Source organism: Perca flavescens, chromosome 1 (assembly GCF_004354835.1).
Source record: "Perca flavescens isolate YP-PL-M2 chromosome 1, PFLA_1.0, whole genome shotgun sequence".
NCBI classification, from domain to species: Eukaryota; Metazoa; Chordata; class Actinopteri; order Perciformes; family Percidae; genus Perca; species Perca flavescens.
Window position 1 is genome coordinate 17,209,029 of NC_041331.1, and position 16,173 is coordinate 17,225,201.

Sequence of the window (16,173 nt, forward strand, 5' to 3'; positions counted from 1 at the left end):
TAGAGATGTTAAACATTGAATGTGGTCAAATTGACCCCAAGGATAACAGGAGGGTTTAATAAACTGCAAATGTAAATTTTAACTATAACATAATTTCAAATTTAAACGTGATACCTGAAATATTCATTTAAGTAAATTCAAGTTATAGTTCAAATATGTAACAGAAAACAAAACAAACAAAACAAAAAAGTACAAAAAAGTATATGCAAATACAATTATCATAACGTGGTAAAAAAGTACTGTTTCAGTTACACTTAAGTGTAGTCAATAGTATTTTAAGTTGTACTTCTTATACATCGTTAGTACAAAATCAGTATGTCAGAAGTAGCACAGTTAGTGTAAAATGAGTACAGTCAAAATATTATTTTACGTACAAAAAATGTTTTAATAACACAGGCAGCGCAGGTTCTTTCAGAAGGTGCAGCCTTTGCCCAATGTTGCTTTCAGATAGTGTTTTGTTATATTCATATAATTCCAAAACTAAATTGTATTATGCAGCTCAAATTCAGGATAGTTGATTAAAAGAAAAATAATTGTTTGTCCATATTACTTTTTAATATGTAATGTTCTATAAAAGGCTTTGCTGGACAGACATTTGTGTAATACTATTTGATACTTTTGCTTGTTTTAAAATATAAAACTAAATGTTATTATGGCAAACAGGTGCATATAAAAATGAAATCATGCAAAAGAAAGTACTCAATTACTGCATATTGACAAGTTTATTTTAAATATACTGTATGCCTCATGTATATTAGTTAAATGTTGAATTTTCAAAATGATGTGATAATGGATTTCACACTTTTACTAACTGTAAAATACACAAAATACACAGTTTACCACCAATGCATTCCAAAGATCACCATATGCTAAAAGAAGCGTAATACATTTAATATACAGTACATACATCTATATGTGTTGACATTATAATATGATATAATTCCAAGCAAGTCTGGGAAATGTAATCAAAGGGATTTTCCAAACTTTATCGGTATACAGTACACATGTATACAGTAGCCTACATATAACATTATAACTAGTCATTCAGAACTCGATTAATGCTTGTGGAAATACGTGGAACTCATGTTTATAGTTTATACTATGTGTAATTTTGCTCACAATATCTCTTTATAATCTATATTAGAACATTATTTAAATAAATGTATTATAACATCACCCTTATTTTGAGTATATGCTTTTTTTAATGAAAGTTACATCCCCTGAACACAAAATAGTCATTCATAAACAACAAATCTTATTATACACACACCCAAAACATATTTCTAATTAGATATGGTTGTATGATACATATCTACGCACTTCTGCAATAGCAGAATTAGACACAGTGACGTGGGTCTCTGTCACTGGACCAGGTGGGTCACACAAAAGTTTTTCTTTTGTTTAATATTAAATCACAATAGAAATCCACAGGTCATTTTAAAAGGTAAACTTGACTGAGAACTGAGAATACGCCTGATGAAACTGACCAGCCATCACGTCTGAATGAGGAAGAGGAACGATTCATCTCCCGTCCCCCCATCCAGGGTTGCCATATCCACTGACTCGAAACGGTTGTCTATTTGGATGAACCAGCCGCCGTGCAGCGCTGACTCAAACTTCCGCAGTCTCGTCCGGTCGGCCTTCATGTAGAAGACGAAGGAAAGGGTGCTTTCGTCACTCATGGAGATCGTCTTCAGCCTCTGCTTCTCGCATGACTACAACAACAAACGTGGATATCCATCACAGAGAGAACAGGTGGCTGTTCAACATCCTGGCAGTGACTGATGATTACTTTGCATGCGAGTATAACAATTATCATAATCAACTTATTAAACTCCCAATGAATTAACAATCTCTAGCGCCATAATCAGGTCAAAAATTTAATTTGTCCATAAATACCTCTTAATATACAGTCTATGCCAAATACCTGCAGAACTAATTAGCTTATTAGCAAATAATTAGCAAATGTTAGCATGGTAACACACTAAGCTAAGATGGTGAATATATTAAAGTGCCCATATTATGCTCATTTTCAGGTTCATAACTGTATTTTAAGGTTGTACCAGAATAGGTTTACATGGTTTAATTTTCAAAAAAACCCATATTTTTGTTCAGTGAGCTCTCTCTCACTGCTGCAGATCCTCTTTTCACCTGGTTTCTGTTTTAGCTACAGAGTGAGACCTCTTTTCATCTTCTTCTTCTGTACTATCTTTGATTGCACTCGCACATGTGCAGTAGCTCAGATGTAGATCATGTCAGCTAGCTAACTCTAGAGACAGTAAAAGAGAACCTGTTTCTCCAACTTCGGTCAATTACAAGGCAGGATTAGCTGGGAGACTTCTAAATGAGGGCGCACATGTAAGTAGTTCTTTTGTAGATTATGGTGAACTTGTGTGTGTTGTAGCAGTGCTTTGCTATTGAGAACGATGTAGCATGCTAGCGTTAGCATGTTAACGCTAGCAATAGCATGCTAACGCTAACACTACGAGCTAACGGTTGTGGTTAGCCAGCTCATTTCGGACTGTGACGTCACGTGAACAACTCGGAGACTGAAGGCAGGACACATTCAGAAACCGTATCTCACTCAAAACAGCATGGATGGATTTTTTTCAAAGTTTGTATGTGTGTGGAAGCACCAGAGACACAACATAACATCCCAAATTCCAGAAAGTGTTTTTTTCATAATATGGGCACTTTAAACAGTATACCTGGTAAACATCAGCATGTTAGCATTGCCACTCTGAGCAAGTTAGCATGCTAACTGCTGATGTTAGCATTTAGCTTAAACCGCCGTGCATCCACTGCATATGTTTCAGAGGTGGGAGCAGGTCATTCTTTGACTATGTGTACATGAACTGACTCACTCAGTAACAGTTATTACCTCCACTTGTAGGAACACCCTCTCCCCTTCCTTGCAGCACCTGAGGAAGCAGTTGGAGTTGCTAAAGTTTAGGACCACTGGCATTCCTCTAAAGGAAGTGTTCGTCTTGTACATGTAGATGGTCATCTCCTCTGAACACAAAATAAATGAAAACAAACAATTTCACAAATCAATTGAAAACTAAAAGCCAAAACTCATCTGTGATTGCTGTAAATGAACGTCGCTGCGTGCTGCTCTGAATGACAAACCTGGGTTGGGTGAAGCATAGACGGTGCTTTGCGAACAGAGACCTCTCAGGTAATAGTGAGAGACCAAATGTTGGATTGGACTCTGCAGCGACTTTTGCTGTTTGATACTGTCACCTCCTCTTGGAACTGAAAGTGACAAGGAACAATCACACAAACAGCATGTAGTTTATAATTAATACCCTGTTTGTAATAAAGAAACAGGACAAGCATGATAGATTCCTTGCTATTTTATAGGTTTTACAAAAAGAATGGAGATGTACTACACATAGTGATCTATATCTCTGCTCTCTAATCTAATTTTAATACATAATGCATGTTTTCTTGATCCTTCTAAGACATGTACTACCAAGGTTCAACTTTTTGCAAGATAAGAAAGAGTGCTGTTTTCAGCACTGTTACAATGCTGGCTTTATTAATGTATAGTTTTTTTAAGAAGTAGCACTAAACCCATTCAGAAAATGCTTCAGTTTTTCTAAATTTCAAATGAGAGTATTTGGAGATCCATGGTTGTCACTGGACTGTATTATGTTTTGGTTTTTTTTCTTAAAAAAGATATCTCAGTAAGACTATCTGTATAAATATATATGAGAATGCAGAATAAATTACACAATTAAAACAGAAGTTTGGAGAGTAAAACCAAACTTACTTACCAAGCACCACCTTGCTGGATTCAGCCACCAAGACAACATCATTTAAGGTACATCCTGTCCCACAACATCCCTTACAGGGGCTCCCACTGTCGCAGCCCCTCCCTGTCACCACAGAGATGCTGGTTTTCTTCATGGAAACAATGAGCAGGTCCCCCCTCTCCCTATTCACCTCATTTTCCGCTTGGCAAATGTCCTCCTCTATACCCACGTCCTCCTTTACTTCTCCCTCCTGACCCACTTCATTCTCCAATTCTGTCTCCCTCCTCATCTCCATGCTGAAGCTGAGTATTGTGGATTCTTTGGAGAAGGGATGTAAAGTGTCCTCAGCTGGGAAGGACTGCTCAGTGTGCTCCTTCATCCTGCTGGCCTTGTGCACCGTCTAAAGAGGGGGAATAAAAAAAAATGTGGGGTCAGATTGAGTATTGAACATGTGTCTGTTGTTGGTTGTGTGAGAATTCCACCTCAAAACACCTAAACATCCAGCTAGTGTCAAAGTTGCAATGTGTGTGTCCTTCCTGAAATGGAACAGTGTCTTGTGGATTTTCTTAGAATTGTCGATTCAAAGAATCTTCAGGGAGACCGGATGGTGCAATAATAAATCTTTGTTCATTCAAAAGACCCTGAGTAATTTTTCTACAGAAAATTGACTGACCTTCCTTCCTCCAATGTGATGTTATATAAAAAATAGTTTTACAGGTCAAGTCTTTGGTGTAATTTAAACAACAGTTAATGTCCTGCCAGCAAAGTACACCTAGTTTTATTTTCATCCATCCGAATTACTAGCAGGATAAAACAAAAACTATTGTTTAAAGACTCAAAGTGGATTTTTTTTTATATGTATTCTGACAGCCAAACATGTATATTGGAGAAAATGGCTTATAATATATAACAATAGGACAGTTTGGCACGGTGGATTATTCGGTTAAAGGAGACACATCATGCCCATTTTCAGGTTCATACTTGTATTTTGGGTTTCTGTTAGAACAAACATTATTTTTCTCATGTTGTCTTACTTGTATCCACCCTCTCTTATTTTAGCCCCCCTCCTGAAAAGCCCAGTCTGCTCTGATTGTCTTGTGAGAAAAACGCACCTTTGCAAAGGTAGTTTTCAATCAAATCAAAATACTCAAGAAGAGATATGCAGATTGGGGGCGGTATTCTAATGAGCCAGCATGTGATGCAGAGGTGTCAAGTAACGAGGTACAAATACTTCGTTACCTTACTTAAGTAGAAATTTTGGGTATCTATACTTTACTGGAGTAATTATTTTACAGCATACTTTTTACTTCTACTCCTTACATTTTCAAGCAATTATCTGTACTTTCTACTCCTTACATTTTAAAAATAGCCTCGTTACTCATATTTCAGTTCGGCTTGTTTTCATTCCAGCTCGTCAGTCATCGTTCAAAAAAACACACACAAAAAAAACTATCCAAATCGCTCCATCCGGAGAGAGTGAATTTGATTGTGGTTGGATGAGAAGTATAAACATAGCTATTCCGACACCCTATTGGTTTGTACGCGATCCATAACACCTGCACAGACCCGGTGCTAATACGCCACCGGTGCCTTAACGACCGTTATCTACCGGACCGAATAGCAACACGGATTTCGGTGCCTTAGGTGCCTGTGCGATGCTCCGAAAATGGACATTAGAGGGAACTGAACATCGCCGCACGGGACGCTAGTCAACACTAGAGTTGGAAGCAGGTTAGCCTAGCGTTAGCTAGAAGATGGAGTAAACATGATAAAATGCTGAGCGCTAAACGGTGTAAAAGTGTGTCTATATTTCATTGGAGAGGAGTCTGACACCAGACTGTAGCTGCCGTTATCTGAAAAACATAGAAGAGATGTAGCCTACGTGTCACCTTTTTCAGCCCTTCTGAGTTTGCAGGTATGATTTTAATATACTGTAACATTATTATAGTCATATGATTTTGTCCCCGCGTTTTAGAGTTAAGCTGTTGTCCTTAATGGCATTTCCCCCCCTTACATCAGGGGTCTTGAACGTTTTTTAATCCAAGGACCCCTTAACTTAAAGTGAGATGTAGCAGGGACCCCCTACATATTGTATGAAATTATGTTGCATATTAAACTGGGCCTACAATAACTGTTAGGGTAACCTAAAGCCTTCTTACATACCTTTTTTCATAAGCTATTAAAATATGAATTGTTGGCATGATTTTACAAATCATATTTTAATGTTACATACTGTATGTGACATACTGTATGTGGCATAGTAAATCTAGGATTAACTGTATCTGTGGGCTGATATCTTAGTGACTACCTTACCTATAGGCCAGTAAGCATATAATCAGTGGGAATTTATATTTGCTAATAATATGTTGGAATTATGTTAAGGCATTTTATTTTTATTTTTTTTAAAGACTCAAAATGTACAATAATTTGGAGGCCCCCCTGCAATGACTCTGAGGACCCCTGGTTGAAGATCTCTGCCTTACATTACTTTTACTTTTATACTTTAAGTAGTTTTGAAACCAGTACTTTTACACTTTTACTTAAGTAAAAAGCTTGAGTTGATACTTCAACTTCTACAAAAGTCTTTTCAAACCCTAGTATCTGTACTTCTACTTGAGTAATGAATGTGAATACTTTTGACACCTCTGATGTGATGAAGGGGCGCAAAATCTGAATGGCTTGTTGAATCCCTTGTTTTCTGAACAAAAAAAAAAACTGACTGGGTTGTCTTATTTCACAGTGTGTGAGTTGGTTTGCACTCCAGCTACCCAAATGTATTTTTTATGATATGTTCCCTTTAAAATAATGAGCAACAACAGAATTATTTAATGCAACAATTTCAGCCTTCTCCGACTGAAAGACTGAAATAGAATAGAGTCTGAAATAGAAACTCTCTCTTGAAGGCGTTTGGTGCAAGACTGGAAGCCCATGAACTCACCAGCATTGGATTATCTTTAGCTAACAATTGTGCCAACTCCTCAGGTGTGAGATCCTGCAGGTCCATGCCGTTTATCTGCATCAGTTTGTCTCCTCTCCTGAGAAAAAACAGAAACGTATATAAGGCATATACTCCATTAAGGGTTTATGACTATAACTATAACTAATGACTATATTAATGATACCAAAATGTGTAACGAGCCAATAATGGGGAAAATCCATCCATTTGACTGGTGTCTCCTCATGTAGTAAAACAGGCTTTTCTGTGTTTGCTGTCAAAAAGGTTTTGTTTTGTTTGTTTCCAATTTTAGCATGAAAAATAAACAAACTGTTGCTACTGAACATGCTACTACCACTCTACGTCCCATATATTATTTTCTAAGACTTGTCTTTCGTCAATCCAGTTTCATTAAAAGTCAGGAAAACCAACATAATGTACAGTTTGCCTACTTCTAGAAGAGAGCTGCAGAGCATCTGGATATTATTATTTTTTTTTTTACATCTTTAAAACTGCTGAATTAATGACCTCTTAGAAAGTGAGAAATACATTAAAATAGTTAGAAAGTTACGTTAAATAAAGCCCCTGAAAACTTATTTTCTCTATCAGTTTCTTAATATGAATAATGGGGTCCTATGTTAATACATAGTTTTCTGCCAAAGTTGGAACAGTTTTGGCTATTTCCCATTAAACGTGTGTATTTCTTTTTTTTTCTTCTGCTAAACACTGTCTGATTTATACCTGACAAATGCTTTTCCTCCACCCCCTCGTTTGTACTTCATCACATTTTTCACATCATACTGGTGCTTTCCTTCATGGAGCTGGTGGACGATCAACACGCTTCCCTTAACCAGAGAGTCCTGATGTTTAGGAATAAATAAACAGACTTAACATCAACCAATATACATAATTGTGTCTTTTAAAAATGTATCTCACATATTAGCGGTGTTAAATGTTTAAAGATTTTGTAACCCACCTTCAGATCCATGGTGCTAACAGTGTCTGATGCTGATAATGCCAAAGACTGACAATCAGTGGCAGTGCCGGTCTTTAATAATCTTCAGTGGGTTTGTGCTTCAGCTTTTGCATGATCACAAGGGGAAGTGGGACTGAATGTCAAATGACACAGCAGTGGATGTGGAACTGATGTCAGAAGAGGAAGTGAATGAAGATTAGTAAATCTTAAATGCAAAAGGGGACACTGGGTAGGATTTATTTAGAAAACAGAACTTGAGGAGAGAGATGTGAAAGTTCCTGAGTTCACACATTTTATTTCATCATTATGGATGTTTACTTCCTTAATTTGTTAACAATAACAATACCCTTACAGCTATAATACAGTAACTGTCAAACATAAAACCCTAAACAGAGAGAAAAGGAAATGGCAACCAGCTGTTTTACAGCCTGTCACATTTGACATGGGAACTAATGGAAGAAAATGACTTCCTCTGTAACAGTCAATTGCTCCGCAGTGGATACAAATGTGTACCATGTGTGGTTCAATAATGAACTATCCGACTAGAAACGGAAGTGATAATTAACTGCTCTTCATAATGGTCACTGTCACATTTTGTCAGGGTGGTATTTTATTTATATTTTAAAAGGTAAATATACCAAACAAAAAATGCTTGTACAGCTTTTGTTTTTACACTTAGTGGTGGAAGTAAAAGTTCTAATACCACAATGTGAAAATACTCCACTACAGGTAAAAGTCCTGCTTTCAAAACCTTACTTAAATAAAAATATGTCCGCAACTATCAAAAGTAAAAGTACTCACTGTGGAGTAAAATGTTCCCTGTCAGTGTTTTATATTATATATTATGTTTACAGATTAATATTCCTGCTGCATTAATGTGTATGTTGCATTTTACTGCTGTAGATGTTTCAGGTTGTGCTAATTGTAACTAATTATATACTGTATAACCTACAGCAATGCATCAGTATGTGAATCACGCTGCATGCGTTAAATTCGATTTGATTTACTTTATTGTCCATCTCAGTGGAGATTTTTTTCTGCATGCTTGCATGTGCACGATACAAACAAAACAAGTCACAAATCACATTTGTAAAAAGAAAATTGTGCTGCCTCCTCCCACTGAAACATTGACACATTACACAGCCAGGAGAGCTCCAGCCAGCAGCTAGTTAGCTTAGCTTAGCACTAAGACTGTAAACAGGGGGAGACAACTAGCCTGGGTCTGCCCAAAGATAACACAAATCTGGCTTTCAGCACCTCTGATGACCTCTACCAGCTAACTAATGAACATGTATACTTTGTTTGTTTAATGCATACAAAAACTGAATTGTTTTTTCGGGGGGGTTATGAGCTGGACTATTTCTTGGCTTGACTGAGTCTTGGTTGTTGTTGTTGTTGGTTGTTGTCATGGTAAGTTGGTAGATGTAGCTGCAGGACGGATACTGTATGAGAGTGTTATTGATCTTCTCATCAAATTCTCAGAAAAAAACTGAGAAAAAAAGAGAAAGTAGAAAGAGTTCAAACGAGTATTGCCCAAAATGTCAAACTTTTCCGTTAACTAGACGTTATTTCAACTCCTTTCTAGCATATCACAGTTGCCTCGTTGTTTGTGTTGTTTTTTAAGATATTTTTTTTTATCTCAATGAGACTTTTACCTGGTTAAATAAAGGAAAACAAGAGAAAGAAAATAGGTTTTGTTACAGTAGTCTATGTGCTGCAACAATTCATGTTTTCATATTGGGACCAGTTGTTTTACTAAACTTATACAAGCACACACACACACACACACACACACACACACACACTGAAGCTATTTCCAGCGTTCCCTGTCGAGCCAGTGAAGTCAGCTAAATCTGTAGACGCTGAGGTGGATTGAGTTACATGAGAAGCACACGCCACTGTCGCAAACCTTCAGGTCGTAAACTTTCAGGTCTACGACTGCACTGCAGCACTATTTCCACCGTCTCAGAAACTGGCACAAGTTGACAATCCAAACTCAACCAGGTACTGTAATGCACTGAACATCCACTGTACTGTATATTCTGCATGATGTGTGTGTCTGACTGCTGAGAAAAAAATTAATCATTGTAGCAGCTGAAGAAGGTGTTGAGTAATGTTGACCTCTGCTGTGCAGTCCACTTGTTTTAACACTGGTGTGGGCATTGGATGATAAACAGTTAAAAGTTCAAGTCAGTTCAACTTATCAGATGGAGCTTGGTCACACTGTGTTGTTTGAAATTGAAATCTATAGTTTTGAGTCTTAGGAACAACTTATAGAGAGGAGCCCAGAAATTAGAGAAGCGAACTAGTAGCCAGTTCGAATCCCTGCAGATGGCACAAAATCTGGCAAAATGACAGCTGGCCAAGATCAGATGCAAGCTCTTGTCATTGTAAACCATCTTTTAACTATCTGCTGATCTATAAAAGTAAACCACCATTTAGTGAGAGTGACATGTTACAGTTTAAGTAAGTAAACAGGCTTTGAAAGTACTACTAAGTTTCCCATGCTGGTTTCTAACTGTTTCTACACAACACTGTCCTGTCAGAATTGTCTTTGTGTGTGTGTGTGTTTCAGATGGTGATACTGGATGTGTTAATAATAGGGGCTGGCCCTCATGCCTTGACCCTAGCTAGCTTGCTATCAAACCCTGACCCTGATCCAAATTCAGAACCCGGACATGACTTGCCCCGCTCCCTCTCGGACCCTCCAAGGCCTCAGACAAACCCAGAAACATCCAACAACAAACGCCGCAGTGGCAAGAAGAGGAGGGCGACAGCTGGTACCGTGTGCTTGATTTTATTCACTAAATCATAATTATGAGATACAATTTGATCATTTTGACTGATTATCATACATTGTGACAAAAATTGTCAAACATAGTTTCTAAATTGTGAGGATTCACTGCTCTTCTCTAAGTAAGTAACCCTTCACACAAAGGATAATGTCTAAAGGTGGGTTTTTAAAAAACGTTTAAAACAGTCCAGAGATTATTTTGTCCTAAAAGTATTGTTTTGCTTTGTTTTTATATGCATAATTTTAAATAAAGAATGTTAAAAAAAAAAAACTGTCCAGAGATTCAGCAGACCTGACAGACTGAGGGAGGAGCTTCCAAAGGCTAAAATGGCAAAGCTACAATGACGTTACAGTAAATTTACAGTATTTTGGGGTTTTAGATTGTTGATCGGACAAAACAAGCTTTTTCGAAGATGTTAATTTGGGTTCTGGAAGATTCTGATAAATATTTGTTTGTGTTTTTTGACACGTCTTTATTGGCCAAACTATTAATTATGTAATTGACAGATTAATCGATAATGAAAACAATCGTTAGGTGAAGCCCTATTTTTAAATTAGTATCTCCTATAAAAAAAGTCATAATTTCTAGTTATTATCTCATAAACCGAGTCAATTGAAGTCAATTATTATCTCATATATTTCATATCTTGAAGTAGTAAGTCATCGTTTCTTATTAGTTTCTCACAACTCAACTCAAAATTCAAGCCTACTAATATTTTGGAACGATCATTGACAGCAAACTGACTTTTGAGGCAAACTGTGACGCTGTGTATAAAAAGGGAAACCAGCGATTGTTTTGCCTGAAAAAACTGTCCACCCTCCACATTGACAGAACCTTGATGAGCCTATTTCATCATGCTTTTATTGAATCAGTTTTGTGTTTTTGCCAGGTGTTATGGTTTGGGAACTTAAAAATCTTAAAAATAGGAACCGTCTGAATCAAATTGTGAAGTGGTCCAGTAAGCTGATGGGAAAGCCACCGCTCAACCCAGAATCCCTGTATTCTAAACAGTTACAAAGGATAGCTTTACTATTTTGAAAGACCACTTCCACATTTTACATAGTGAATTTCAGCTCCTACCATCAGGTAGAAAGTACAACTAAGCAATACAGAAACAGCTTTGTCCCAGTGGCTAAACATATATTAAATAAATAGTAGCAATACAGGTCTGCTGCCTTTTTATTTCTGTATTTGGTCTGCAGAACTATTAATTTATTGTATTTTATTAGTAATGAGCAATGTTGTCTCTTTGTTACGTTATATCCTACAATCTGCTGCTGCTTGTGTGTGTGTGTGTGTGTGTGTGTGTGTGTGTGTGTGTGTGTGTGTGTGTGTGTGTGTAAAAGGATGCTGAATAATATAAATTATAATTAAAATTATGATTTAGTCACAAAATTGATAACTTAGTAAGTCTTTCTCATTATTTAGACTTTGTCTCAAATCATTTTAACTTAATAAGTCTTAAGCTGCATTCACACAAAATCAGTCGTTGCGGCGATTAGCGTCACATACCTACTGTAAATGGCCCATTTGCGTCTTCATTGTGTTTTGTCTGATCTCCGGTACGTCCACGTCGGGTTGCGTATAAAGTTAACTTGAGTTTTAACTTTTGAGAGGGTTGGGTTTTTTTCACCACTTTTTTAATGCCTTAATACTAATAATAATAATTTAATTTTCTTATAAATTTCTAATGTAGGCCTAATTTTGATTTTGTATGAAATGCTTAGCATTAGCATTAGGTATAGTTAGACTGAATGAAACATTGTAATTTCCCTTGCAGGATTAATAAAGTGTAAATTCTATTTATATATACTTCTTTCATTCATTAAATTTGAATTGCAGTCTGAGATGGAGGCGGTGAACTAGAGCTCTGAAACCAGGAACCAAGCTAACAATAAAACCGAATGAAACACAAACTAAATGGCCCTTGTCTTGTTAGTAGCCTACTTCTTCATTTTGACATATGACAAACCGCAAACAAACCTTTGTTGCTCCCTACAGTATGTGGCCTTACAGGTCAGTTTTTATGTGGTTTGTGTGTAGTCTCTGCAGGCCTGACACTGGAGGATCGACTAGCAAAGTCAACGATATCAGAGAGGATCAATTGCCCACTGCTGAATCTCCGAGTGGTAGATTCCTATGGTGAGTGGACCACTCTGTGGGAGAGCCAGTTCACAGCTCTGAACATCCCTCATCTGCGCTCACACACACTGGTGCACACAGACCCTCTCAATAAGGTAAACACACACAATTTCCTCTCCTGAAGTAGAAGCAAGGGAAGTGCTTTTACAATGTGATCGTAAATAAGCACGTGCGTGTGTGTTTTCTTTGTCAGAAAGCGCTGCAGGAGTTTGTTTTAAAGTCTGGTCGTTCAGCGGAGCTTTACAGTCTTCCAGACCAGGTTTATATTCTGGACAAAAATGCTTTTTTCAATGACACGAGGCTCGGCAGGAAGGAGAAAAAACGTCTCAACATCACCTCAACACTCAAGAAGAGTTTATCCTTCAGTCTGCCAGGAACCAAACTTAGTGTGGATTTCTTTAAAGATCAGGTAGGACACCGTATATAAGTGTGTGTATGGGTGTGTCTGTTCCGCATTGTATGTTTAATGTTACACTGATGTTACAATGTTACTTAACTGAATAAAGAGGTACCCAAAAGCATGCAAATCTGCATCTAAATAACCCATGTTGTAGTTTAACTAACTTTGGAGTTGAATATTTAAAAATATAGAAAGAACATATAATTACATGCTTGTATTAAACAATATATTAAACAATGGCTTTATATTGCCTCCAAAATGACATAAAAAAACTATATATCTGTGACTCTTTTGTAAAGATTTATGTATTCAGTAGAAACGAAGGGGATATTGGCTCAGTACCGCACACAGGGCAGGGAAAGTATTGAGGGATGGACAAACACATTGTTGGTTTCGGTCTAAACTGGAAAACATGAACTAATGCCAACATTGTCCTTCAAGCAGCACGAGCACCTCATTCTGAGCATTGCTATTTCCTGATTTAATGATTCTGAACAAGCAGGTCAAGAGATGCAACTTGGACAAGGTGCTGGTGAAGGGAACAGTGGAGCACATCACGCCTGTGATTGAGGACAAGGGAGAGGTGAAAGAAGAGGCTGACTGGATAAAAGAGGGTGAGGCCATGAGAGGGACTGAAAGGAAGAAAGTGAAGTATTTTCAAGTCCAACTTCAAGATGGCGTCATCCTAAAAGCCTGCCAGGTCATTATGGCGACAGGTCCAACCCGTGCCCAGATGGCAAACATCCCTCAGTGGGTGAAAAGCATTGCAGAGCGTTACCCAGAGGAGCGTTTGCAACACACAGTGCACCTCATGCACAACCTCCCAACTGCTCAGCAAAAACTCAAAGACACAGATAATCAGCGACAGAAAGAGACTTTTCCCACTCAAGGTGAGTCAGATTTCCTATAAGGCTTATGTAATATCTCAATAATACAGAAAAGCTTTGCAGGAAAACAATGTTTAAGCATTTGTCCAGGAGGATAATTGGTATAAAATGTCATGTGCCGTTGCCAGTGTTTTTGTCAGAATATTCAATAATACTTTGCTTTCACCTTCCGTGCTTCTGCAGACTTCAGAGGCTATTTGACCCCCATCCTCACTGCAAAACGTTCTTTTACAAGTACTGTACTGTATGCGTATGTGTGTGTAGAATTGTGTGTAGTGTGTGAAACAGGGCAGAGAGTAATGGTAGTTGGTGGAGGTCTGACCAGCGCTCATGTGGTCTCAATTGCCCTGCAGCAAGGTGCCAGCCAGGTGACATGGGTCATGAGGAAGCACCTCCAGGTCTAGTGACAGTGTGAAACTGCATGTAGACCAACCATGACTGTCGACATACCTGTCTGTCTGCCTCCAACCAAACAATCAGTCCTCGTGGTTTCTTCTGCAGTTAAAGCAGTTTGATGTGGGCGACGTGGAGAGCCTGGTGGGTCGTTACTCCCACGTGGAGCACGGCATCAAGATGGATGGCCAAGCTTACCTGCGGCAGTTCTATAATGAACGGAGTCTCCACAAACGACTGGCTATGATTCGCCAGGCGAGGAAAGGAGGTGCCGTCACCCCGGAGGCCTACATCCACTTACAGCCTTTCATCCTGACTGGACAGGTGGACGTGAAGACATACTGTCAGGTAATGGCGCATGTGCATCCCACAGGGTGTAAGGTTGAGGGTTTAGTGATTGAGATGAGATGTGGTGAGGTACGTGAATGTTTTTTGTTTTTTTTATCTGAATGCATGCAACTGTCCAGGTGAGTGAGGCAAGCTGGTGCTACAGGGGCCAGGCGTGGAGTCTCTCCCTCAGCACAGGGGACCACTGGACTGGAGATATGATCTGGCTCGCCACCGGCTGCAAACTTGATGTCAAACAGGACCCGTTGCTTTCTGAGGTGATGAAGGAATTCCCCATTCAGGTGGGTTGGATATGCAAATGTATTAATTTTTCATGATGTAACCTGAAAAAGGCGACACTAATAGATAATATGTGCATAAAATGTGTCCGGCTTGTCCCTCCATGAAGGTGATAGACGGTTGGCCGTGCATATCAGAAAGCTTACAGTGGGCAGAAGGGTGCCCGCTCTACCTGATGGGGCAGTACACTGCTCTTCAGGTAGGTATTATTTGGGGTATTTAGGTTACAAAAATATAGGTCTCAACAACAATCTGTACCATTATTTTCCCCACACACAGGTTGGACCTCATGCAGTCAACCTGGCCGGCGGACAGGCTGCCAGCATGCGAATCGCCAAAGACATCATACGGCGTCAGCAACAGGACAATGCAGAGGCTTCTGAACTGAGTGGGGAGAAATCTAAAACTGAAGAATATATTAAACAGATGCAAGGCCTTTTATGGCTTTAACTTTACAATATAGCCCGAAGAACTGAGATGCACGTGTGTGAGCAGTCTAATATTCTTGTTGTACTATGTGGCCTTGATGAAATGGATTGCACTTAAATAACTGCAGTGAAACCTGTAAAACTCACTTTTTTGGAGGGTAACAGCAATTGTATTTTAAATAAACACATGTTCATCCCAATCAGTCGTTTTTATTAAGGTAGGTCTATATTCACAAATATGAAATTACATAACACTTGGATATCAGTGTTTATATCATGTAAGCAAATATTGTATGGCATTAAAAAAGTGTATACTCGAGAGTTAATATTATTATATGAATATTATCCTTAAAACCATGCCCAGATTATCCATAAGGGCACTTGGGCCACCAACCATTCACAACCAGTGGGGGGGAGGAGGGGGGTGGCACCACATGACACTTGTTGAAAGACCATACTCGTTTATGAACACTAATTTCACAATAATAATAATAATACATTTTAAATAAATCAATATTACATGACCATACACAGTCCTATATATCTATCTTTATTTATCTGTAGTTTTATTGTTGTTTTACTGTTTGTTTATTTTTGTAAAAATATTTAGATAAAAGTTTATTGTTATTCTTATACTGTATTTTTTTCTATTTAAAGAGTGTTTTGTAAGATGCTAAAATCTGCTGCTGGAAATCTAATTTCCTTGCGGGAGTAATCCCAAAGGGATCAATAAAGAGAAGTCTAAGTCTAATACTATCACTCCCCTCACCAATCTGTCAGAGATGAGTTGGTCCACAAGTACCCGCAAATGTATCATTTGGGGGATGGGAAA

General features: G+C 38.2%; 2 protein-coding genes across 3 annotated transcripts; one reads left to right on the plus strand and one right to left on the minus strand.

Moving 5' to 3' along the window:
- Positions 1–241: 241 nt before the first annotated feature.
- Positions 242–7,768, minus strand: LOC114560538 (uncharacterized). The gene is made up of 7 exons (XM_028585980.1): positions 7,670–7,768; positions 7,435–7,553; positions 6,697–6,793; positions 3,780–4,158; positions 3,130–3,255; positions 2,882–3,012; positions 242–1,715 (listed from the first exon to the last, which is right to left on the minus strand). Exons 1-7 carry the CDS (start codon positions 7,679–7,681, stop codon positions 1,494–1,496), a joined length of 1,086 nt encoding a protein of 361 aa, XP_028441781.1. The 5' UTR covers positions 7,682–7,768; the 3' UTR covers positions 242–1,493.
- A 1,798-nt stretch (positions 7,769–9,566) lies between these two features.
- LOC114560524 (uncharacterized) lies at positions 9,567–15,517 on the plus strand. 2 transcript variants are annotated; one of them, XM_028585962.1, is made up of 10 exons: positions 9,567–9,673; positions 10,216–10,449; positions 12,508–12,701; positions 12,800–13,015; positions 13,509–13,896; positions 14,158–14,291; positions 14,395–14,634; positions 14,754–14,915; positions 15,023–15,112; positions 15,193–15,517. In XM_028585962.1, exons 2-10 carry the CDS (start codon positions 10,245–10,247, stop codon positions 15,361–15,363), a joined length of 1,800 nt encoding a protein of 599 aa, XP_028441763.1. In that variant the 5' UTR covers positions 9,567–9,673; positions 10,216–10,244; the 3' UTR covers positions 15,364–15,517. The 2 variants fall into 2 exon arrangements, with proteins under 2 accessions (XP_028441763.1, XP_028441773.1); XM_028585972.1 differs by having other exon boundaries at positions 10,245–10,449; positions 15,193–15,516.
- Positions 15,518–16,173: the final 656 nt, after the last annotated feature.